The sequence below is a fragment of the Gossypium raimondii genome, chromosome 5, assembly GCF_025698545.1.
Source record: "Gossypium raimondii isolate GPD5lz chromosome 5, ASM2569854v1, whole genome shotgun sequence".
In the NCBI taxonomy this organism is placed as follows: Eukaryota; Viridiplantae; Streptophyta; class Magnoliopsida; order Malvales; family Malvaceae; genus Gossypium; species Gossypium raimondii.
In genome coordinates this window covers 55,799,870-55,825,063 of record NC_068569.1, presented here as the reverse complement: position 1 = coordinate 55,825,063, position 25,194 = coordinate 55,799,870, and the positions used below count along the sequence as shown (strand labels likewise).

Here is a 25,194-nt window from a genome sequence, read left to right as displayed (position 1 = left end):
TATTTTTGCATGAATATTGATATGATAGGAAAAATCGTATGAAAATATCGATAGAAAAATTTTACTGATTAAGCGGTTAGTTAGAAAAAGAAATTATTGAAGAAATTAGGTAAAAATGAGATATCGAGACTTCGATCTCGTAAAACCGAGTCAAAAATATTTTTATAAATATTTATGAAGTGTTAGTAATATGGTATTAAAATTTCGTTAGAAAATTTTAATGTTTGGGTAGTCAATTAAGTAAAAGGACTAAATTAAAAAGGTGTAAAAGTTACTAGAGGATTAAATAGCTCAATTGTGAAATGAGGAGGACATAAATTGAAAATAACCCCAAAAGGAGATATTTTGGGCGGCATACGCTGAGAAAAATCAGGAGAATTGAAGAAATAAGGGTAAAATTGGAATATTACAAAATTTGCTTTAAAAGTTAGGACTAAAGTGGAATTATCTAGATTTCTCTTTATTTTTCTGCACTCTCATCAGCCAAAAACGTCCTAAGGGTTTCTTCAAGCTGGTTTTCATAATTTTTGCACCATGTGAGTTAATTCTTGCCTTTTTCTTGTAATTTTGTGTTTCTAAGACTTTTACAACTAGGTCCTATTACTAAATTCATTAGTTTTTGATCTTATGAATGATATTGAAAGTTGATATGAATATGTGCTGGAAGTTTATGAGGAAATAGGATGAAATTGATGCTTTAATTTGTTTATGAGATGATTTTATTAGGTAATTCCAATAGAAATTGATTTGTAGGACCTAATTGTGAAAAAGTTTGGAATTAAAGTTTAGTGCTGAAATTATGATTTCCAAAGGTTATAAGGTAGTTTAAAGTGATATAATAAAGTGTTTATTGAGAAAAATCAGCTCAATTGAGAGGTTAATTGAGCAGGGACGAAATTATCATTGTTGAAAGTTTAAGGGAAAAATGGTAATTAACACCATACACTAAAACAGTTTTGAACAGCAGCAGTACTCTAACTTTGAAAATTCACCAAAAATTGTAGAGATCGAATTAGAGGATGAATAAAATATGAAATTAAAGCTTATTGAGTCTAGTTTTTTATAAAAGAAACGGTGTAAGCAATGGAATTGTAAATCATGAGATATAATAGATTTTGTGAGACAAGGTCAGAATGAATTCGGGTTCCCCTGTTCTGACTTTGGAAAATCATTAAAAATTGTAAAAAAATGATTATGAGTTATAATTTATATGCTTAGAATCCTTAATAAGTCTATTTTCTGGAGAAATAAAGGGAAGCATAATCCTAATTCTGTACAGTGAGATAATTAGTTTTTAGTGGAGAGGGGTCAGAACTGTCATACAGTGAAACAGGGTAAACTTTAAAGAATAAACTGTACTTATTGGCTAAACCAAAAATTCTGAAATTTTTATGGTAAGAAGATATGTGAGTCTAGTTTCAGGAAAAATTAACGGATCTTAATTTGGAGTTCTGTAGCTCAAGATATAAATAATTTAGTGACTGTGACTCAGTGAGGCAGCTTTGAACGCACTATAAATAATAATGGAATTGTAGAGAAAGTTACATATGAACATGAAATGTATTAGATTAATGATTAAATTTATTTATTTAGATCCGGAAAATTCAAATACGAAGCAAGATCGAGGAAAAGAAAAAGTTCGGGATTAGTAGATTTTTGGTTACGAACAAGTGTCGAGGTAAGTTCGTGTAACTTGAATTATATTCATAAATGCTTGAAATGTTTGTTATTGATGTGAATATGAGTTGGATGTTTATTGTATGATAATTGATGAAGTATTGATATTCTTGATGAAAAGAGAAAATAAATCCCGGTTGAATGAAAGGAAAATTCGATGGATCTCTGAAAAGGAATTGACGGTAAAAAGGATCTAGCCCGGACGGGTGATCCTATCCTGATATAGCCCTCCCGAAGAATATGTGGAAAATGGATTTAGCCCGGACGGGTAATCCGAATTAGGGTCCAATTTAGCTTTGGATGGTAATTCAAATCCAAGCTCATTAGAGTAATTGTCGTTCTGAGGATTTAGCTTGACCGGTAATCCCGACAATACTACTGTGAGTTTATATTCTGAGGATTTAGCTTTGGACCGTAATCCCTTTGTAAGGATGAGGTTCATGGAGTGTGCTCTCTGAAATGGAAATGTCGCACATGAATATGAATTGACGGACCCAGATTTGTACACTTAAGTGTACCCCTGAATATCCATCGAAATTCCAAGTAGTTCAACGGGATAAATATGGAAAAAAATAACAAGGAAATGGAAATCATGGAATTGATGAGCTCATCAATCATTTATCTTTGTAATGAATTTCTATGAGGTTGAGTTTGTATGTGATAGGTATATGTTTATGTGAATTGGATGTGTGCTTGTGTTATTAAATGATGGATGTATAAGTATGGTAAGTATAATTCCTGTTGCATGAACTTACTAAGCACAAAGTGCTTACCCTGTTTCTTTTTCCCCTGTTTGTAGAGTTAAGAGCTCGGAAGTCGGATTTGGTCGGAGACACATCACACTATCAATCTCGAGATCTCGGTACATAAAGGAACTTTATTTTGGAAATCAATGGCATGTATAAGCTAGTAAATTAGATGTTAATGTGAAATGAATGTATGGTTAGCCATTGGTATGGCTAACAAATTTTGGTTTTGGTATGTGATGAAATTATCTTATGAATATGATAAATCTATCTTAAAAAAAATTCGGTAAAATCTGGTAATGCCTCATACTCTATTTCGGCGACGAATACGGGTAGGGGGTATTACAGATGGGCCGTGGTTTTATCATACAAACTGGGACATGCATCAGTTGCATGATCAGGTATAGCACATATTCCGCATAATTGAGCTGTCTTCACTTTTTCTGCAATAAGAGAATTCATCATATTAGTAAGTCTATCAACTTTATCCTCTAAGGTTGAATTACTTAGCTGGTGAACCCTTCTAGGGGGTTCAGTATTGGCTCGGAACTGCTGAGAATTTGCAGCCATTGTGGAGATTAAGTCTCTCGCTTGTTGGGGAGTCATGTTGACCAATGCTCCTCCACTAGCAGCGTCTACCATATTCATCTCCATGAGCTTCAAACCTTCGTAAAAATATTGGAGGAGAGATTGCTCCGTTATACCATGTTGTGGGCAGCTTGCACACAACTTCTTAAACCGCTCCCAATAATCGTAAAGGGACTCAGCTTCTTTTTGCCTTATTCCAACGATCTCTCTTCTTAGCTCAGCTGCTCGAGACGTTGGAAAAAACCTGTTCAGAAACAAACGAGATAGATCAGCCCAAGTTGTAATAGATCCAGGGGGTAAATAAAATAACCATTCCTTAGCGGAATCTACTAGGGAGAAAGGAAAAGCACGCAATTTAATCTGATACTCAGTTACCCCCTGAGGTTTCATGCTAAGACAAACCATATGAAATTCTTTCAGATGCTTGTGGGGATTTTCATTTTGTAACCCGCGAAAAGTTGGCAATAACTGGATTAAACCTGACTTCAATTCAAAATCAGTATCCATAGTAGGATACGCGATGCATAATGGCGGTTGTTCTGTTGGAGCTTCGGCCAGTTGCCGAATCGTTTGAGCCATTGGTTCGTGTGCTAAATTTGGGTTTTCGTTAACCCTAGTGTTAAGCACTTCTTCTAGTGAGTCGACTTCTACTTTTTCGCTTTCAAATGTTTGAGTAGGGTTTTCGTTAACCCTAGACTCAGCTTCGTCGTCGACTTCTATTTCTGGAGGTGGGTTACTTTGAGTTCCAACCACCGCTGACTGTTTTTTTTGTAACTTTGTCTCCTTGCGATTGGCTCTAGCAGTCTTCTCAATTTCTGAATCGAACGCAAGAGTACCTGGAGCAGATCTGGTCATAAGAAACAAAAAACAAGATTAGTACGTTGTGACCCCGGCAACGGCGCCAAAATTTGATGCGGTCGTTGAAAGCACCAAAATATCCTATCCCTAATAAATAATGAAAAAGAATAGTAAAAGGGAAGTAAGGTCAAATCCTCGTGGATTTGGACTTGCAAAATATCTTGTTCAGGAAATCCCGAGCGTGAGTCGCCCAAGACAACTGCGTTCTGGAAAAAAATAAAAACAATAACAGAATTAAAGGGTTGGATCTGGAAACGAAAGATAAAATAAAAACAGAATTAAGAATATTAAATCGAAAATTAGAAAAAATAAAAATAGAGTTGAGAGAAAGAAAATTCTTATGGGAGATTCCAGCCTCCAGTTGTCTCGTTCCGCCTTGGGTTAAATCCTCGGCTTTTAGATGATCCTTCCCAAACCGAATAAGCCAGTTATAGTGGAAGAGGACGCCTACGACCACCAGCTCCAATGATTTAGACTTACAATTTGGTGGAACCTGACTCTAGCCAACAATCGCTTCTGTGGGATCATCTTATGCTAGATCAACGCTTCTCAATGGCGAATCCCACGCCATTTTGTCTCTTGGGCTTGCCAACCTCTGACGCAGTAAGCTAACGAACCGACTGTGCAACCTTCCCAAAACATACAAAGCGGCCGCTTTTGCATACGTTGAAAAGCTTTCTTCTTAAGGGACATGGACGGAAGCGTCCACCAGTAGTCTTGGAGAAACGATGAATACTCGTTGAGAAGGCTAAGTCACGGATTCTAAGCCTCAATAACCCTTTTGGGGATTTTTGACAACCTTGCTAGATGGGTTTAGTGGCTCATGGTTGTGGTAAAAAAGAAAATAAATAAAATAAAAATAAAGATTTTATTGAAAAGAAATATGAAAAGAACAAAAGCCTAGACTTTTGAGGAAAGAGTGTTTACAGAAAAAGAAAAAGATGAGATCCCCTTTTGAGTCACTTCACCCCCTATTTATAGTGCTAGGGAGATAGTCTAATCCTACTTAAATTCCTAAAAGATAAATACATTTAATTGAAGATAAATAAAGATAAAATAAAATCCTAAAAATAATCCTTAATAATTATCTCAATATTAATTATCCTAATATTATTAAAATAGAGTTTAATTGAATAAAATCTCTTCTTTTTGCATTTCAACCCTTGTGTCCTCCATGCTTGCACTTTTGGCACCAACTTTTCCTTGTGTCGCACATTGGCCCATTTTATCTCTAAATTCACGCTTTTGGCCCTTAATTTTGCTTTTGCCTCAAGTTTAGTCCCTATGAGATAAAAGATCATAAATAGCTCAAATTAGCAGGATCATACTCAGAATGAATACATAATTAATACATAAAAATACGTTATTCTAGAGTGTTATCACTATGTCTGAGATTTTCTGAACCGAACAGACATACAAATGTGAGTTTTCGTAAACTCAATGTGTAACCCAATAGAGATTATACCATTTTATAACTTAATGTTTCGTTTATCATTCAATCATTAGACACCAATTCTTTACAACCAAAACTTACAAGACTCTTTAATAAGACCCAAGTACATGCCACATTTACCAAAAGGAAAACTACATCACCGAAGCTATTGAATAAAATCTCTTCTTTTTGCATTTCAACCCTTGTGTCCTCCATGCTTGCACTTTTGGCACCAACTTTTCCTTGTGTCGCACATTGGCCCATTTTATCTCTAAATTCACGCTTTTGGCCCTTAATTTTGCTTTTGCCTCAAGTTTAGTCCCTATGAGATAAAAGATCATAAATAGCTCAAATTAGCAGGATCATACTCAGAATGAATACATAATTAATACATAAAAATACGTTATTCTAGAGTGTTATCACTATGTCTGAGATTTTCTGAACCGAACAGACATACAAATGTGAGTTTTCGTAAACTCAATGTGTAACCCAATAGAGATTATACCATTTTATAACTTAATGTTTCGTTTATCATTCAATCATTAGACACCAATTCTTTACAACCAAAACTTACAAGACTCTTTAATAAGACCCAAGTACATGCCACATTTACCAAAAGGAAAACTACATCACCGAAGCTATGCTGAAGTCGGGATTGATCTGGATGCTGAACCGGAACTTTTGACTTCTATCGACCTGCGCACGGAAACAACCTTACGCTGAGTATTTCATACTCAGTGGTATTACTATAATTTAAATTATTTAAGTAAAACAACAAATAAACATGTCAAATTATATAACAAGTAATTCATAAATAAACTAATTTATTCTTAACTTTCATTTCTCAACAATAACAACTCAATTTGGCTATTCATCAATTTAATATCATATAACATTTTATTTGAACATAAATCTCTTCATGAATATTTGATTCATTCTTTTCATTCTCATTTCTCAATTTCAATTCACTTCCCATTTCATGACCAAAGTCGATCATTTTCATTCAATTTTTGCTATTTCATTTATTTGCCCCTATTTACAAGACTAGGACTTTGGCAGATACACGGATCCAACCAAACACACCAGAATGGCACCTAGTGCCTCATCGGATAGTTCAAAGTAATAATTGACACCCAGTGTCTCGTCGGCAAAGCCGAAGAAAGTTGGTACCCAGTACCTCATCGAATCTATCCGAAGAAAGATAGTGACACCCAATGTCTCATCGACTTGAGGTCGAAGTATCCCTGAACTCTTCCAATCCTATGGCATGCCAACTATATCCGACTCAGCCCGACTAGTTAATAGGGTCTCCAAATTCAGATTTCAATTCAAATTCATCTTTTTCACTTTCAATCACAATTCAATCCAAAATTCACTTTTCCATTCTCAAATCAATATTCAATTTAATTCCACACATAAATTCATCATTCAATTGAATTCCACACAATTCTATTTTTTAAAATAATTTTCCATTATTTCAATTAAAAAGTTATACATAAAATATAATAATTATTTTTCATATTTTTATATCTAGATTAAATTACATTAGTAGTCACTTCACTATGATTTTTTTACTATTGAATTACAAAAACTTTAAAATGATCACTCAACTATTAGCATTTTTTGTCTCCCAATTATCTTGAATTTGATGTACGTAGCAAAAAAAGAAAAAAGAAAAATTGAATAATTGAATGGCAATTTTTAACTTTTCATGCACAGATGATTCAAAAACATAATTAAATGACTATTTTATAACATTTTATAATTAAGTGATAAATTTTTTAAAATATTTTACTATACTCATTAATTTTTAATCCTAAAAAAAGGAGATATCGATTTTTAAAATTACAAAAAATACTATCTAGTACCAAACAATTTTAAAATGCAACAAGATTAAACATCTCAAAAGATAATTTTATAATATGAAAAATATTAACAAAATAAAAAATAGAAATTATTTTGTAAAAATATATAAAAATAATGTAGCCTTTCATATTATATTATTAGTTAAAACATGATGGAATCTCACATTGTCTAGCTGTAAACATATTTATGAGTTTATGTATACACATATCTCATATCCTATATTACTTTTAAAACAACGATGTTACCACTCTGGGTCTCGTAGATTTTTTAAAAAAAATAACTTATATTTATAATATTTTAAAAAAATGATTTTTGGAGTGGTTTATTTCTGTAAATAATTTTAAAAATTGACAATCATTGGGTGCTGCACTTGAATGGATGGGTCGACTAGGTCTGCCCTGTCTTCAAGTCCTTACAAATGTGTGTTAAGTAGGGCGACAGCGAGCATTGTTTGCAATTTATTTTTTATTGATTGGGGAAATAATAGAGATAATGATTTTTTCTTTTTCTTTTTATTTATATTTTCATTTTAGTATTTCTTTATATATTGAAAAATATCATTCCACCCCACTGCCTCCTTGTAAAAGAGAAAGAAGAGTGGCAGCCTATTTACAAAGCCACGCTTGTATAACATAGTATTTGCAGTCGTTAGCCTGTCCCTCATGGAATCCCATCTTGAGAAACAAAATAGAGATGTGCTTCAAAAATCTTTTGAAGAGATGATATCTACTCTGCCTAAAGAGAATTGTTGGGGTTTTTCCGAAGATCAATATCAATATCAAGGTTTTTGGTTCACCCCGCGTTTTCTACAAGGAGCGTTGTCGGCTCAACAACAATTCCAGGCTCAACCAACTGATATCATCCTTTGTAGCTCTCCAAGAACAGGCACAGCCTGGTTAAAATCCCTCACTTTCGCCACTATTACAAGAACTTCATACAATGATTCCACCACCCCTTTACTTTCCAAGATGCCCCATGATGTTGTGCCTTTCATGGAGTTCGATCATGCCCAGTTTTCCACTAATCGACATCTTGGAATTCCTCTTTTAGCCACTCATCTTCCTTATTCTTTCTTACCCAGATCTATAATTGATTCTGGTTGTAAACTTATTTACATTTGCAGGGACCCCAAAGATACATTTGTTTCATTGTATCATTTCATTGCAGGGCACTGCAAATCCCAAAATACTCAACCCATTCAACTTGATGAAGCGTTCGAATTGTTTTATGAAGGTGTAAGTATGTTTGGGCCTTATTGGGACCATGTTTTGGGGTACTGGAAAGCAAGTTTGGAACGTCCGGACAAGTTAATGTTCTTGAAATACGAAGATTTGGTTGAAGATACTGTTTTGTATCTTAAGAAAACAGCAGAGTTTATGGGATATCCTTTCTCGTCAGAGGAACAACAACAAGGGGTGCCTGAAAACATTGTGAAGATGTGCAGTTTCGACAATTTAAGTGGCTTGGAAGTAATTAAAACCGGGAGACATCGTGAAACAGAAAATAACATTTTCTTCCGGAAGGGGAAGGTTGGAGACTGGAAGAATTATTTGACCACTGAAATGGCTCAACGTTTAGACCAACGAACACTGCAAAAGTTGAGCGGTTCAGGTTTAAGTCTCTAATTGAAGGTTCAATAATCTATTTACCGTTTTACCCTTTAAATGTCGTTTCAATTAGAGTTTGTAATTTTAATGATATCGTCTTTTAAAATTTTGTGAAATATTGTTTTTAAATCATTAAATTTATTTGCTTGGTACTAAATATTATATATTTTAAAAATTAAAAATTAAAATAATAGTATAAAAATAAATTGGCATTGAAGTAAAAACTAAGCATATAATAAAAATTTGTCTTCCCCATATGATTTATTTTGATTTCAATTTTATTTTTTATTTTTTTCACGAAGAAATTGAGATTTTGCATGAAGAGATCCGAGATAGTTGTCATATCGCAACAAAGGGGAGATCGCCCGACATAACTAGAGGAACTTTTCAAGCTAATCGGGTAATCTCCGAATAAAGTTTGTTGGGGGAGAGTATGTTTTTAGTTACTTTTTGTATGTGTTGTGTTTGTATTCGAACTTGTAGAAATATGAGTGATTGGTTAAGGAGAATGTAAATAGGATTGTGTGTATAAACTGTAAATCTTGTTCGATAATAATTGATTCTAGATTATTTAATTTTAAAATAATTAGTTCAATTTATTATATTGTGAATAGGTAAAAGTGTGTTAAGCATACCAAATTATAAATAAATACACAAAAAGCACGAATGTTAATTGAATTGTAGGTTCTAAAAATGGATAAATTCAGTTAATTGAATCCATGTATTGAATCACCTAGGGATGACCTAAAAAATTGTTTGGTAGACATTTTCGAGCTAAAAAGCTAACCCGATAAAAAGCTCAACCCAGATTAAAATGCTAAACTCAAGCTTGATCCAACCCACCAGTATTAATTTTTTTAGATTATTTTTTATATAAAATAAAATTTAAAAATATAATACATAAAATAAAACTAAAAATGTTTAAAAAAAAAGTTTCCCAACAAATTGAAAATATTAAAAAAAAAGTGTTTATACTTAAATAACAATAAGATAGTTGCAACTTAGCAAGCAAATTACTTTAAAATAGTAGCAAAAGTAACAATAAAACAAGAGTTATACAATAAACAAACAATAATAATAAAATAGTAGCAATATAATAGCGAAATGACAACAAAACAACAACAAAACAGAAAGTTTAGGCTGATTCAGGTTGGGCTCGGGCCAAAAAATTCTACTTGAGACTCGGGCCTTTTGGAAAATGGGCTTTATTTTTTGTCCAAGCCAATTTTTTGGGACCTATATTTTGCCCAAATCCTCCTAGGCAAGTGGTTCAGCCCATGATCAAGTCTAATTAGTACATATTAATGAATAGAAGAAGTAAGGTTGAAAATGAACAGAACGTTTGATGAACAGTTTATGAATAATGCAGTTTTTGTTTATTTATGTTCGTTTATTAATCTAAATAAATGAACATGAACAATATTTTGAGGCTCGTTTATTAAATGAACTAAACACGAACAAAGCTTGTCTTCATTTATGTTCATAAACAAGCTCGTTTATGTTCATTTGAAACTTGTTTAATAGATTATTTAAAGCTTGTTTAATGAATCATTCAAAGCTTGTTTATTGTTCCATTGGTATAAATTAATAAAATTATTATGGTTTGTGTGCTTATTTTTTAGTTACAATATAATTATTAATATTTATATTTGATTATTTTATATTTAAAAATTATATATATGTTTATTGTTTGTTTGTTTATTTGCTAATATTCATAAATATTGTTTGCGAATATATTCATTATATATTCAAGAACATGTTCGTTTAACTTAAACAAATGAATATAAATATACATAATTTTAAATAAACGAACACGAACAAGCATTTTGAAATTCTTAATGAATACAAACTGAACACAAACAAGCTTAAAAATAAAGAAACAAACATTAATAGAGATTCATTCGTTCAAGCTCGATTCATTTCCTTTCCCAAAATTTTTTCTCTTTCCCCAACCCGTGAACGATTAGTCATTTCCGCCACAGGTGGACAATGGTCAGTGGTGTCGCTCATCTCTCTCCCTCTACCCACCTACCACGTTACAGCTCCCCATAAATTTATTTTGTATTAAATGATCGTATATGATCTTTTTTTACTAAGTTTTTTCATAACTCGAATATTGGTGCCGCATCTCTCACACCTTCCACCCTTAAAATATATATTTTTTATCCCATATCATTTTGTAATGATGTTTTGATGATTAAGTCAAAAAAAAACATGTTGCCACATTTTCCATGCTCTCCACCCCTAACACTGTTGCAAACATACCACTTTAGTAAAAAAATTGTATTGGCATAACATTATGGTATTTAATTATTTATTTATATTACCCAGGTAAAAAAGCCACAATATTATTTAACTACATGAATAATATAATAGTTTTGACTTTTAGCTTTAAAAAAGATAAATATTTATCAAAATAACGTAATAACTCGAATTGTGTATTTTATGTTTGAGTTAAATTGAAATTTTTGATTTTTTATTCGAGTTATCTGAATAACTCAAATAACTCAATTATTTAAATCAAAATTTAAATTTTTTATCGAATTTTTGATTGAATCAAATTTTACTCATCCTTATATTATGATATAAAAAAAATAAACTCTTATATTCGCAAGGGCTTCAAATGAAGTTGGGCAATACTATCTGGGGCATAGTACCAATAAAGGCCTATTTTTGAAATTATTAATGGAAATGGGTTGCTTCTAAAAATAATTTAGGCATAGATCGAAAACCCAAAAACGTGCTGACAAGGACACGTTTTTCCTCGTGTCTGGCAAAAACGCGCTGACATAGATGCAATTTTTTGAAAATTCATGAGAATAAGTCTATATAAAGACCCAAAGTGGCAACATTATTTTTTTGTGTGCCACCAATTAATGTGGAAATAAAACTTACAAAACATATCTTTATGTAGACCCAAAGTCTCATTTCCCTTGTTTTCATAAAGCAATGTGGGATGTAATATATGTGTTTATATAGATTCATGAATAAATTTGCAACTTGTTCCTAAATAATGTAGAATTCCTTCCTTTTTTAACTAACAACTTAATGATACATTATGTTTTAAATCTTTTACAAAACAATTTCTATTTTTTTATTTTGTTAAATTTTTCTCATATTATAAAATTACCTTTTGAGGTTTTTACCATAATAAAAAAGAAAAAGAAATACAAATTGCACATATGAAACTTGTACATGCAATAATCTTCTATTTAAATGTTCAAGTTAATATTCATGCAATTCTATTTTTAAAATAATTTTCCATTATTTCAATTTAGAAGTTATATATAAAATATAATAACTATTTTTCATATTTTATATCTACATTAAATTACATTAGTAATCACTTAACTATAATTTTTTACTATTGAATTATAAAACTTACAAAATGATCACTCATTATTAGTATTATTTTTGGTCACTCAATTATCTTGAACTTTGAGGTATGTAGCAACAAAAAGAAAGAAAGAAGAAGACAAATTTGAATAATTGAATGATAAATTTGTAACTTTTCATAAACAGATGATTCAAAAGACATTATTTCTTGACTATTTTATAACATTTTATAATTAAGTGATAAAATCAACTTTAAATATTTTTTATTATTTTACTATACTCATTAATTTTTTAATCTAAAAAATTTAAAAAGAGATAAATTTATTAAAATGCAACAAGATTAAAGATCTCCAAAGATATATAATTTTATAATATGAGAAAATGTTAACAAAATATAAAAAATAGAAATTATTTTGTAAAAAATATAAAATATAGTGTAGCCTTTAATCTTATGTTGTTAGTTAAAAGAGGATAGAATCTCAGATTGTCTAGAAATAAACTGCAAGCCTATTCATGACTCTATATAAAAATTTGTTTTGTAAGTTTTATTTTTCACATTAATTGGTGACACCAAATAATAATAAAAAGCAATGCTATCACTTTGGGTCTTTCAAAGAGATGATAGCTACTCTCCCTAAAGAGAATTGTTGGGGTCTTCCTGAAGATCAATATCAATATCAAGGTTTTTGGTTAATCCCGCCTTTCCTACAAGGAGCATTGTCGGCTCAACAACAATTCCAAGCTCAACCAACTGATATCATACTTTGTAGCTCTCCAAGAACAGGCGCAGCCTGGTTAAAATCCCTCACTTTCGCCACTATTACAAGAACTTCATACAATGATTCCACCACCCCTTTACTTTCCAAGATGCCTCATGATGTTGTGCCTTTCATGGAGTTCGATCATGCCCAGTTTTCCACTAATCGACATCTTGAAATTCCTCTTTTAGGCACTCATCTTCCTTATTCCTTCTTACCCAGATCTATAATTGATTCTGGTTGTAAACTTATTTACATTTGCAGGGACCCCAAAGATACATTTGTTTCATTGTATCATTTCATTGCACGGCACTGCAAATCCCAAAATACTCAACCCATTCAACTTGATGAAGCGTTCGAATTGTTTTATGAAGGTGTATGTCCGTATGGGCCTTATTGGGACCATGTTTTGGGGTACTGGAAAGCAAGTTTGGAACGTCCAGACAAGTTAATGTTCTTGAAATACGAAGATTTGGTTGAAGATACTGTTTTGTATCTTAAGAAAACAGTAGAGTTTATGGGTTATCCTTTCTCGTCAGATGAACAACAACAATGGGTGCCTGAAAACATTGTGAAGATGTGCAGTTTCGACAATTTAAGTGGCTTGGAAGTAAATAAAACCGGGAGACATCGTGAAGGGAAAGGAAATTTGGTGACGAAAAATAACATTTACTTCCGGAAAGGGAAGGTTGGAGACTGGAAGAATTATTTGACCACTGAAATGGCTCAACGTTTAGACCAACGAACACTGCAAAAGTTGAGCGGTTCAGGTTTAAGTCTCTAATTGAAGATCTATAATCTATTTATCATCCATTGTTAGGCTTAAACATTATTAGAGTTCGTATTTATCTCTTTTAATAATATTACTTTCAAATAAGGTCATCTTGGCCGGGATTTGTAATTAATATTAGTAGTCTCATATAAATCCATTGTACTATTTCTTGAATCTTTAGTTGAAGCTCGTTGATAGAGCTTCAACAGTTAAATAACTTAAATAAAAGCTAAGCATATAATAGAAAGTTGTCTTCCCCATATGAATATTGTAACAAATATACAAATAGAACAGACAAATTATAAAGTAAAATCAACAATCTACTAATAACAACTCCACCTATCCCTTCTATATGCAAATAAATTAATAATTAATTAATATTAGATACAAAGAAGAAAAAATTGCAAAAGAATTCACCAAATATTTTCCCCTTTGTTTTTCCATTTCAATGCCCTGTTGGAAACTCACAATTCCCATATGCTGCAATTAAAAAAAAAAAGAAATTAGAGGTGTTCAAAGGTTGAATTGAGCGAGAAAAAATTATGAGAGAAAAGAATAACATACTCGTGTCACGGGGCTAGAGTTTTCGTCACGCGACCCGTGCGGCCTTAGGCGATCCGTTCGTCCAAACTCGCCTAAGTCAGCCTTAAATCAAGTGAGGATTCCTTAAGAACTTCTCCAAGGCACCAATTGAAGAGCGGAAGCGATTTATGCCAAAAGAAGCTAAACCAAAGAACAACAGAAAGACACAGAAAAGAATGCATACAAGGTGTTTGAATAAATGCTCTCAATTCTCTTATTCACAAAGAATAATGAGACAATGAATGAAGTGAGTACAACTGAGGGGGAGGCTCTCTATTTATAGTTGAGCTCCCCTAAAACCGACGGTTAAGATACATTTACATTGACGGACGAGATTAATCATATCGCTTTATTTTAGGGATTTACAAGATATGACATATCAAATCTAATCTAATCTTTACAAGATATGATTCCCTCTATCTTCTAAGATTAATTACCATATTAGCCTAAGTTGTCATGTCTTCACTATAGGGCCAACCAGGCTTAAATCTGACAGGCTTCTCCAATAACTCTTTGAATCGGGCCAGTTCTCGTAGGCCAAATGATCCCCATCTGAGCAATAGACCTCCATTGGATGCATTTGGTGCGATTGTCATGGGCTTTGAACTGCGGCCCGTGACACTAGGACGTTGGGTGACCACATAAGCCACACCACCGAACTCACATGTGCCAGTTACACGTGTGTTCTTCTGATAGTAACTATTGAAAGCGTATGAAGCATGTGCTTCAAGTGTGTTCTGATAATAAATTATTTAAGTAATTAATTAATTTTTAAAGGTTATTTTTATAAAAAAAAAGCTTGATAGCAAGCTTTCACAAAAAATAATGACTTTTTTTTAAAAAAATTATTATCATTTGTGAAACTTAGAAAAATATATATAAAGAATAAGTGAGGTCAGAAAAAGTTACTCACTTTAATGATCATTCATACAATACATTTAATAAATGTGATTTTTAAATATATATATATATATATATATATGAGGGTGAGAGCAAATAAAAAGTGTGTGTTTTAATTTCATTTTTAATATATAATTACTTATTGATATTTTACTTTTATTTATTTGATATATTAAGTATTTGATTAAATTGATGTCATAATTTAATTGAGATTTTTTTAAATTGTTCCGCCATTATGTTAGGCATTATCTGTATGTATGTTTTGAAAATACCTAACAAAATACAAGAACATTGAGGAATAATTTTTTTTTAAATGGGCGTCCCCTGAAAGCCAACGACATCACTTTAATTGTTTTTAAAAAAAATTACATCTTGGGTTGAGTACTTTTAATGCTTCTATTTTGTTATTCAATTTTTCATGTTAAAATCCAGCTCATTTAAATTTTGACTGGCAACTTTAATAGAATTAAAAATTTCTTTCTTTTTCTTTTCATGCTGAATGTTTCTATTTTTTATTTTATTTAATTGTTTTCTCTTCTTCTCCTTAATTGAAAACCCTAGCTGACATACACAATAGCCATCGATTTTGGTGTTTATCGTGGCCTTTTGTGCCGATTTCGACACCAAAGAAGAGATTTTCTCCTTCTCATATTGACTTCTACTGTGCAGATCTCCCAGTAGCCGATTCCAAATCTTCTAAAATAATGACCAAATCTTCGAACTACTCTTTCTTCAATCTCTATTTTGCACTGTCAAATCTTCACCAGTCGGAGATATGTTGTTCCCCATAGTTAAACACACCACCTCACCGTTCAGATCATCGAATAAAGTCACGAAGCTTTGAACCCAAATAGAGTCACGGGCTTCCACCCTTGACACCCTATTTTTTTGTTTTCTTTTTTTTTTCATTTCAAACCACTTTTTTTTAAATATATCGATGTCGCTTGACACACTGGCGACATCATTAAAATATTTTTTTTCGTTCTCTAGTATACCTGTATTTTCTCATGTATTTTTTTAAAAAATACATAACTATGCCTCTTGACACAGTGGCGGTACCAAAAAAGATATTTTTTAAAAAGCTCATGATTGTTTGATGTGTTTTTTTAAATAAACAACCTATTTTCGTCCCAAAAGACTCTACGAAAGAAATCTGGTACCAAAGAAGATTTTTCGCATATAATATGAAAGTGAAAGATCTTATGAGGGAGACTTTATCGAAAAAAACATTGGGATAACCAGGACTTGCCTAATCCTATGAGTTCAGATCCAATTCACAAAAAAAAATCAAAAGCAAAAAAAAGAAAAAATCAAAATCAAAATCAAAATAAAAAATAATAATAAACCAAAGAAAAAGAAAATGGAGAGGCCAAGGTGAAAACCCGCAAAGGGCGCCTTGAGACCAAAGGGGATTTAAGTCGAAAACCCGAAAAGGGCGGCTCAAATATTGATCAGAATGGTGCATGAGGTGATCAGAACAGCTCAAATTTTGATCAGATTGGGGCATATGATGATCTTGCTATACTTGAATCAACAGGAAAGGGTAGGCAACATCTTGAGGCATCGAAAGAGCACTGTAGATCTCTCAAACACATGTCAAACTCACAAGGGTCTTCAAAAAGTTTGTACAGAGAAATTCAAGCTGCGATATCTAGGGCACCCAATTTGCTTTCTATTTATATTGAATCTTTTCCAAGATACACATTCCTAATCAATTTCTTTGTTATCCTTCTTTACTATTTTTGATAATTTATTCCTTTCGAGTTATGCTCAGATCCAACTTTATTCCTATCCATTGTTATGACCCTTTTTGCAAGTATGTTGCATTGGAATAATGATTAATGGACTAACAAAACTTTCAGAAGGGAAGTTTTGCATATTACTCTAGAAGTTTCTAAATAATACAGGAGCTTGAAACAGGACTTTGTTTAGAACGCACCATGTTTAAAGGTTGGAAATTTGAGAAGAAAGAGTCTAAATTTAGGCTTTCTCTTTGGATTTTGTTGTCAAAAACATTGATTGAACAAAGTGACAAGATGTCAAGATTGGTGACAAAGCTTAAATAAACAAGCAAGCAATGATTACCAGGCAATAGGAAGAGGTTTCCTCGGAGAAGAAAGCCTTTATTTGTGCATGAGCTTTTGGTACAACACCCTGGGAATGGTGTAAGCAACCGGAGAGATTTAGATTCTGTATCCTTGAATTGTGATAGGAGAGGATTGAAAAAATTATATATTTCTACCCTCGGGTTGCAATAAGAGAATGATAGTACAAATTTTGCGTCCCAGTGGATTGAACTTTGAGGTTTACAGTGGGAGGCAATCTGATTAAGTAAATATGCCAGCCAAGAAGGAAGGTGTTGAAGCACGACAGTGACAAAACAATCTTCGAGCAAGGATAACCTAAGTGATAAAAAATGATCATTCTAAAAAAACAGCATTCTATATTCATGCAAACACCATTCATACATGTCTAGTTTGGAGCATTTGATTCATTTTGATCATGTCATCCTAATCATTAGGCATAATTAGGTTCATTATACAGGTCATGTTCCCTAGAGAACAGATCGGTGAAATCACAAAGCCTTGCCTCCCTAGGTTGTAGCGGAGCAGGTTGAAAATAACAAATCTTCCCTTCCTATACTGACGGCGAAGCAAATCGAAGATTGTAAGTCCTATCTCCCTGGTCAGCAGTGGAATGGGTTGAAGATTACAGATCTTATCTCCTTAAGCAGTAGTGGAGCAAATTGAAGACCCCAACCTTGTCTCCCTGAGCAGCAGTGGAATAGGTTGAAAATAATAGATCTTGCCTTCCTGTACTGACGGCGAAGTAGATCGAAGATTGTAAGTCCTATCTCCCTGGTCAGCAGTGGAATAGGTTGAAGATTGTGAATTCTATCTCCCTGGTCAGCAGTGGAATAAGTTGAAGATTACAGATCTTATCTCCCTAAGCAGTAGTGGAGCAGATCGAAGACCCCAGCCTTGTCTCCCTGAGCAGCAGTGGAGTAGGTTGAAAATTACAGATCTTATCTCGCTAAACAGTAGTGGAGCAAATCGAAGACACCAGCCTTACCTCTCTGGGTTGTAGCGGAGCAGGTTGAAAGCACCAGATCTTGCCTTCTTGTATTAGCAATGAAGCAGATCGGAGCCATTAATCCAATCTCCTTGAGATTGCAGCGGAACGGATTAAAATAATAGATCTTATCACTCTGAAGTTGCAGTAGAGTGGATCGCATCAGGTCTTATCTCCCTGAGGTTGCAGCGGAGCAAACTGAGTAAGCAGGTCTTATCCCCCTGAAGTTGCAGTGGGGCAGACTGAAGATGGTAGATTTTACCTCCCTGAGGTTACAGTGGAGTTTATTGAAGTCATTAATCCTATCTCCCTGAGGTTGCAACTGAGCGGATTAAAATAATAGATCTTATCTCTCTGAAGTTGCAGTAGAGTGGATCACATCAGGTCTTATCTCCCTGAGGTTGCAGCGGAGCAGACTCAAGAAAGCAAGTCTTATCCCCTTGAAGTTGCAGTGGGACAGACTGAAGAAACCAATCCCATCTCCCTGAAGTTACAGTGGAGCGAATTAAAACCACAGATCTTATCTCTCTGAAGTTGCAGTAGAACAGATCACATCCAGTCTTATTTCCTTGAAATTACATTGAAACCAGTTGAAGCTACAAGTCTTATCTCCCTGAGGTAGCAATGGAGCAGACCGAATATAATAGATTCTGTTGAGAAACTACAAGTTACAAATCTTATTTCCCTGATGTCGCAGTGGAGTGGATTGAAGCACCAGCTTCTCTCCCTCTGAAGATGCAGTGGGTTAGAACGAACCTACTTGAAGAAAACGAGCACTCAAAGAAGTCAAAACCCAGCAAGACCGAGCAAAATTGGCCATTTTATAGTCTTTGCTCCATTCTCGTTACACGACAATGAGCAAAGAGGGGTAGCTGTAATAGGCCAATTTAGCCCGGGCTCATAAAAAAATAATAAACCCAAAATAATAAAACAAAGTCCAAAATTATATCATTTGGCCCGATCGGAATGGCCCATTACTTGGAAAGGTTGAACCATCTACAAGCTTATAGAAACATAATCTTCAAGGATATGCAATCTTAGATATGACATATACAATCTTAGATATTATATGTAATCTTAGAAGATATGATTTTGTAATCTTAGAGATTTAATTTGTAGATACCCTTTAATCTTAGTCGTTGATGTAATTGATCTGTACCGTTGGATTTGAGGAGGTTCAACTATAAATAGAGGCTTCTCCCTTCATTGTAAAAGATTGGGGGGAGTCGGGAGTAATAATAATTCTTAAGAGTATTCACTCAAATCTCTCTCTCTCTTGCGTTTTTATTTTCTGTGGCTTGTTCTTATTTTGTTGATTTATGTATAATTTATTTATTGATTTGTATATTGTTGATTTCAAATCTCTATTTCCCTTATTACTCATTTTCAAATTTGTTTACATTTTATTTTGCCTTATTTTTTTTATTTCTCTTTGTTTTAAATTTATTGGTCTTTGATTATTGATACTATTTAATCCTCTATTTGTTATTTTAGTTTTTTATTAAATTAATTATTTTAATATTATTAATACTATTATGTGGCATCATTAATCTTGTATCATTATTATTTACTTTTTATGCCTTTAAATTTCAAATTTTGTTATATATATGTGTATACATACATACGTTTTATAATATGTACATATACGTATACATTTTTAATATATATATACACATACTTTTATATATTTTCTATGTTTCATAATTTTATATACATACTTATATATATATATTTTACATATTAAAATAGGTATATTTATATTTATATTTTTATTTTTATTTTTATAATTCACATACATATATATATTTCTTATTTGTACATATATATATTTTTATATTTTATAATTTTATCTATTTTCTTTGTTACTATTATTGCTTTACTTGATGTTTATTTATTTATTTATTCACGTGACCATTATTATCATTATTATATTCTTTAAATGCTTCGGTTTTATTTGTTTATTTACTTGATATTGTGTATACATGATTGATTTGTTTTTATTTATCTTTTCATTATTATTATTATTATTATTATTATTATTATTGTTCTTGATCATGCTATTTATATTGACATTATCACAATTGTTACTCCATTATATAATTTTTACCCAAATTCGTATAACGAGAAAATTTTGAAAAATAAAGGCAATACTCAGTATTTGGAATCTTTGAAAAGATTGAGCCCTAACGTATTAGGTTCTAATTTTCTTCGTTGAATTTAATTATCGAGAATGCTCTTTAAACAAACGAAATAAAAAGCTTGTCATCGAAAATTCAATATGCTGTGTCCTAATGCCTTGGATGTGACATGTTGATTTCTTGAGATAAAGATTTTTTTCTAAAAATTAATAAATGAAATGTTCTGTAATCACTGAATTTTGTCCGGGAATAATTTCGTGTTAAAAAAAATTAAAAAAATTGCATTTTGACCCCTATACTTTTCAAAATTTACATTTTAACCCTAAACTTTTCTAAAATTACATTTCAACCCTTAAACTTTCTCAAAATTTCACTTTAACCCCTAAAGTTTCTAGAAATTACCCTTTAGCCCTATATTTTCCTAAAATTACACTTTTGCCCCAGAAGCTTTGCATCCTATGCAATTTAGTCCTTCCGGACTTGTCTAATCGCCGCTGCAGCAGCCGAGCGTACCCCTCCCAGCCGAGCTACTCCAGCAGCCCCCCTAGGCCATCATGGCTCCTCTGCCACCTGCAAACAATGAGAAAGAGGACAAAATTTGGAGCTTTTAAAAAGAAAAAATGGAAGAGAAGAAATGGGGGGCAGTCAAGCAAAAAAAAAACAGAGAAAAAAGCTTTGAAATTTCTAAGATTCAGCCGATTCTCCCCATGTCCCCATCCACATTCCTCATTCATCATCACAAAGAAACAAACCAAACTCAACAATCCACAAGCAACCAAAAGCAAAGAAAAGAGTAAAAAAGGGCAAAAAAAAAAACAAATATAGCAAGAGATCCCTACCCTTTACCACGGCCACTTAAGGCGGAGGAGGATCGAGTAACGAACGGCGGATTGGAGGGGCGGCGTCGCTTCTAATTTCCGGGCTTTCGAAAGAGAAAGAAAAAGAAAGGGGAGAAGAGAAGAAAAGAGAGAAAGCCAAAGGGAGAAGATAAGAGAAAGAAGAGAAAAAGGGAGGAGAAAAGAAGAGGAGAGAACGCCGAGACTAGCACCACCGAACGGAGGAGTCGACGGTGGCAGTGGACAATGGAGGAGAAGCGGAGGCTGGGCTCAACGGAAAGAAAAAGTAAAGGGAAGAAGAAGAAGAAAGGAGAAAGAAAAAAGAGAGAAAAAGAAAGAAAAAGAAAAAAAAAACAATAAAAAAGAACAAAAGTAGCAGCCCAATAATTTTAGTAGCCCAAACCCAACAAGTTTATCAAAAAAGAGAAGAAAAAATCTGCAGCAGGCCAGCCCAGGCCCGTTCCAGCGGCAGCCCAGCCCAGGCCCGTTCCAGCGGCAGCCCAGCACCCAGGCCCAAATTTGGCAGCCCAACTCCTATTAGGCCAAAAAGAAAAAAGGAAAAGGGGGGCTTTTGGTAATTTCTCAATTTTTTTAAAAATTTAGTCCATTTATTTAAATATTGTATTATTTCAATTAAATTAGCATTTTTTTTATAGTTTTTAGAAATATTTTTACATTTATTTTAGTCATCGAATTCATTGTTATGTTGGGTGAATATCGATGGCTTATGTTAAATACGAGACGCACTTCTAAAAATCGAAAATATTCAAAATTCCTCGTATTTTAATAAAAATTCTCGTGTTTTATTAAGATCTCGATTAAAGATTAAATTGAATTGATTTAACACTAATTCGATGGTTTCATCGCCATATCGGGGTGAATATCATCGATTCGTGTTAAATATGGTATTTTTTAAAGAAAAAAATCGTGTTTCAAAAATTTTCATGTCTTCAAAATTTCTCGTGTTTCAAAATAATAATAATAAAATTTCCCGTGTTTCAAAAAATATATTCGTGTTTCTTTCTTTAAAAAAATCCGTGTTTCAAAAATTCTCGTGAATAAAAAAATTTCGTGTTTTCAAAAATTCCCGTGTTTAAAAAAAATTTTCGTGTTTTCGTATTTTCAAAAAATTCTCGTGTTTCAAAAAATTTTCGTGTTTTCAAAATTTTCATGTTTTCGGGTTTTCAAAAAAAATTCTCGTGTTTTTAAAAAAAAATCGTATTTTAAAAAAATTCATGTTTTCGAAATTTTCGTATTTTCAAAATTTTTCGTGTCAAAAAATTCTCATGTATCGAAAATTTCCTTGTTTTCAAAAAAATTCCGTGTTTTCAAAAAATTTTCGTGTTTCAAAAATCTTCGTGTTTTCAAAAATTATTATTGTGTTTCAAAGTTCTCGTGTTTAAAACAAAAAAAGTTTTCTCAAGTTTCAATCGGATCACAATTAAATATTAAATTGAACTTGTATTTTTAAAAATTAAGACAACGCGCGTTTAACGAGATACCAATTTTGGGCGTCATGAGGTGCTAATACATTCCTCAGCAGAATCGACTCCGAACCCTAATTTTCTCTGAAATTTCACGCAGACCTAAAATTACCTCTTTTTTAGGAAAATTTAAAAATAATTTTTTCTTTTAAAAAGAGAATTTATTAGGTGTCCGATCACACCTAAAAAAAGATCGGTGGCGACTCCTTTTGAAAATAAAATCGAAACTCCGTTTTCAAACTTTCAATAATTACTTCGACTAGCGCCCGATCGCCCAAATTTTAGGTCGCTACATGTTCAATGATTAGGATTTTGAGAAATTGTGCCCTAGTGTATTGGGCTGCGATTTCTTCATAAATTTTAAACAATTGAATATTCTTTTAAATTTTATTACACGAGTCTTTTGGACAAACTCATCTTGAAGAAATAAAATATTGTGCCCTAACGCATTAGGTGTGACATTTTCTTTTTCAAAATGAGAAAGTCTTAATAAATAATTTAATCTAATTAGGGATCGTATTTTTCAACTCTCGACATTAAGACACTAATTAATCAACTTGGTACCAATTTTGGGGCGTTACGAGGGTGCTAATCCTTCCTCGTACGTAACAGACTCCCGAACCCGTTTTTCTAAAACTCGTAGACCAAAGTCGTTTTTAGGTGATCCAATCACACCTTAATAAAAGATTGGTGACGACTCCAATTTTCATCGACAACTAATTTTTATTTTTTTCTCAAAAATAAAAATGGTTTCGACACCTATAATAGAAAGTTGTCTTCCCTATATGAATATTGTAACAAATATACAAATAGGACAGGCAAATTATAAAGTAAAATCAACAATCTACTAATAACAACTCCACCTACCCCTTGTATATAATAATAAATTAATATTAGATACAAAGAAGAAAATTTGCAAAAAATTCACCAAATCTGTTCCCCTTTGTTTTTCCTCTTCAATCCCCTGTTGGAAACTCACAATTCCCATATGCTGCAATTAAAAAATTACAGAAATTAGAGGTGTTTAAGGGTCGAATCGAGCGAGAAGAAATTATGAGGGGAAAAGAATAACATACTAAGACGTTGGGTGACCACATAAGCCGCACCACCGAACTCGCATGTGCCAGTCGCATGTGTGTTCTTCTGATAATAACTATTGAAAGTGTATGAAGCATGTGCTTCGAGTGTGTTCGGATTATAACACGTCGCGCCAGGTTGGATAGGGCTACAATCAGCCTCACCCTCTCCGCAAGCATAATCCAACGCCGCTTGTAACTTCTTCTCATCGGCTTTCCCGTTCGCGACGCACCACGTCTGACCTACTTTTACCTTCGATACTTCTCCGACTACCGAAACCTGACTTGTGTTAGTGTTGACTGGCATTGACTCACCGGTTTTCAGCTCCTCTTTGGTTAACGGTATGGTATATACCTTTAGGCCGAGTTTGGGGTGTTACAACAACAATTCTTTCCACCTCCCTCGAAACCTCCTCTATCCAGTTCATTGCATGATCGTGCTTCCTACCCTCCACTTCCATCACATGTGTCGCCTCATTTTCTTCTCTAGGTACAAATCTGAACTCTAAAGTCCTGAATCTAGTGTTTCTCCCTTTAATTGCTGAAATGATAGTACTGAAACTTGATCTGTCCTCCTCTCCCGATTGTAGTTTCCGAATGATGGTCAAAGCATCCCCTTCAACGCACACATTTTGAAACACTAACTCTTCCGCAAAGGAGACCGCCTTCAAACATGCTCTTGCCTCTGCCATGGTCGAGTCCACAACATTCTCCTACGAGTAAGTGAAAAGAATTATTAGGAAGCATCAAAATTAAATTTGATAATCTCCCCCTCTGGTGGCTTCCAACTAAGAGGCCTTGATGTATGCACAGGACAAGAAAACTCATTTAACTGCTCTATTTCTAGCATGTATAAACCCGATAACATCTTGGATCTGATCCCTAACCCCCTCATTGTACAGGAAAATTTTGTTACGGTTATGCCTGATAGCCCAAAAAGAGATAACAAGCAATCTACATACCCTTATACTGCATTTCATTACCTCCTCCTTTAACCATTGTTTCCAATTTTGTTGCATGTTTACTGCTAAGAGCTTCACCCCAATTCCCTCCAGCACTTGCTTTGATGAGGCACAATCACGAAACAAGTGAGCCATCGATTCCTCCTCTGCCTGACAAATAGGACAAAGCACATAGATAGCAAGCTTTCGCAAAAAAAAAATGATTTTTTTTAAAAAAAAATTACTATTGCTTGTGAAATTTAGAAAAATATATATATAAAGAATGAGTGAGGTGAGAAAAACGTGACTCACGTTAATTATTATTCATACAATACATTCAATAAATGTGATTTTTAAATATATATATATATATATATATATATATATGAGGGTGAGAGAAAATAGCAAAGTGTGTGTTTTAATATTATTTTTAATATATAATTACTTATATAAATCTATTGATATTTTCCTTTTATTTATTTGATATATTAAGTATTTGATTAAATTGATGTCATAAGTTAATTG

The 25,194-nt window shown here is 33.0% G+C and overlaps 4 protein-coding genes, 1 long non-coding RNA gene and 1 other non-coding gene across 7 annotated transcripts; 3 read left to right on the top strand and 3 right to left on the bottom strand.

Moving 5' to 3' along the window:
• Positions 1–3,123: 3,123 nt before the first annotated feature.
• On the top strand, positions 3,124–3,230 carry LOC128041476 (small nucleolar RNA R71). Its single transcript, XR_008196496.1, has one exon. It is a non-coding gene; the product is annotated as a small nucleolar RNA R71 (small nucleolar RNA).
• A 4,429-nt stretch (positions 3,231–7,659) lies between these two features.
• Positions 7,660–13,686, top strand: LOC105768487 (flavonol sulfotransferase-like). 2 transcript variants are annotated; one of them, XM_052630584.1, is made up of 2 exons: positions 7,660–8,798; positions 13,659–13,686. In XM_052630584.1, exon 1 carries the CDS (start codon positions 7,830–7,832, stop codon positions 8,790–8,792), a length of 963 nt encoding a protein of 320 aa, XP_052486544.1. In that variant the 5' UTR covers positions 7,660–7,829; the 3' UTR covers positions 8,793–8,798; positions 13,659–13,686. The 2 variants fall into 2 exon arrangements, with proteins under 2 accessions (XP_052486544.1, XP_052486543.1); XM_052630583.1 differs by lacking the exon at positions 13,659–13,686 and adding an exon at positions 9,077–9,360.
• On the top strand, positions 12,729–13,652 carry LOC128041165 (flavonol sulfotransferase-like). Its single transcript, XM_052630530.1, has one exon. The coding sequence runs from the start codon at positions 12,729–12,731 to the stop codon at positions 13,650–13,652; it is 924 nt and encodes a 307-aa protein (XP_052486490.1).
• A 6,822-nt stretch (positions 13,687–20,508) lies between the features above and the next one.
• LOC128041185 (uncharacterized) lies at positions 20,509–21,535 on the bottom strand. The gene is made up of 2 exons (XR_008195850.1): positions 21,172–21,535; positions 20,509–20,902 (listed from the first exon to the last, which is right to left on the bottom strand). It is a non-coding gene; the product is annotated as an uncharacterized LOC128041185 (long non-coding RNA).
• A 2,073-nt stretch (positions 21,536–23,608) lies between these two features.
• LOC105767331 (glucan endo-1,3-beta-glucosidase 1) lies at positions 23,609–24,035 on the bottom strand. Its single transcript, XM_012586829.1, has 2 exons — positions 23,729–24,035; positions 23,609–23,643 (listed from the first exon to the last, which is right to left on the bottom strand). The coding sequence occupies exons 1-2, from the start codon at positions 24,033–24,035 to the stop codon at positions 23,609–23,611; spliced, it is 342 nt and encodes a 113-aa protein (XP_012442283.1).
• Positions 24,036–24,039: 4 nt separating this feature from the next.
• On the bottom strand, positions 24,040–24,877 carry LOC105767330 (uncharacterized). Its single transcript, XM_012586828.2, has 2 exons — positions 24,712–24,877; positions 24,040–24,441 (listed from the first exon to the last, which is right to left on the bottom strand). Exons 1-2 carry the CDS (start codon positions 24,823–24,825, stop codon positions 24,040–24,042), a joined length of 516 nt encoding a protein of 171 aa, XP_012442282.1. The 5' UTR covers positions 24,826–24,877.
• Between the last annotated feature and the right edge of the window lie 317 nt (positions 24,878–25,194).

Coding starts and splice junctions, on each gene's coding strand:
- LOC105767330 (XM_012586828.2), bottom strand. CDS start 24,825: ATGGCTCACTTGTTTCGTGATTGTGCCTCATCAAAGCAAGTGCTGGAG. Junction 24,442..24,711: donor AACAATGGTTAAAGGAGGAG/GTAATGAAATGC, acceptor ACTTACTCGTAG/GAGAATGTTGTGGACTCGAC.
- LOC128041165 (XM_052630530.1), top strand. CDS start 12,729: ATGATAGCTACTCTCCCTAAAGAGAATTGTTGGGGTCTTCCTGAAGAT.
- LOC105768487 (XM_052630584.1), top strand. CDS start 7,830: ATGGAATCCCATCTTGAGAAACAAAATAGAGATGTGCTTCAAAAATCT.
- LOC105767331 (XM_012586829.1), bottom strand. CDS start 24,035: ATGCCAGTCAACACTAACACAAGTCAGGTTTCGGTAGTCGGAGAAGTA. Junction 23,644..23,728: donor TGTGGTCACCCAACGTCTTA/GTATGTTATTCT, acceptor TTTTAATTGCAG/CATATGGGAATTGTGAGTTT.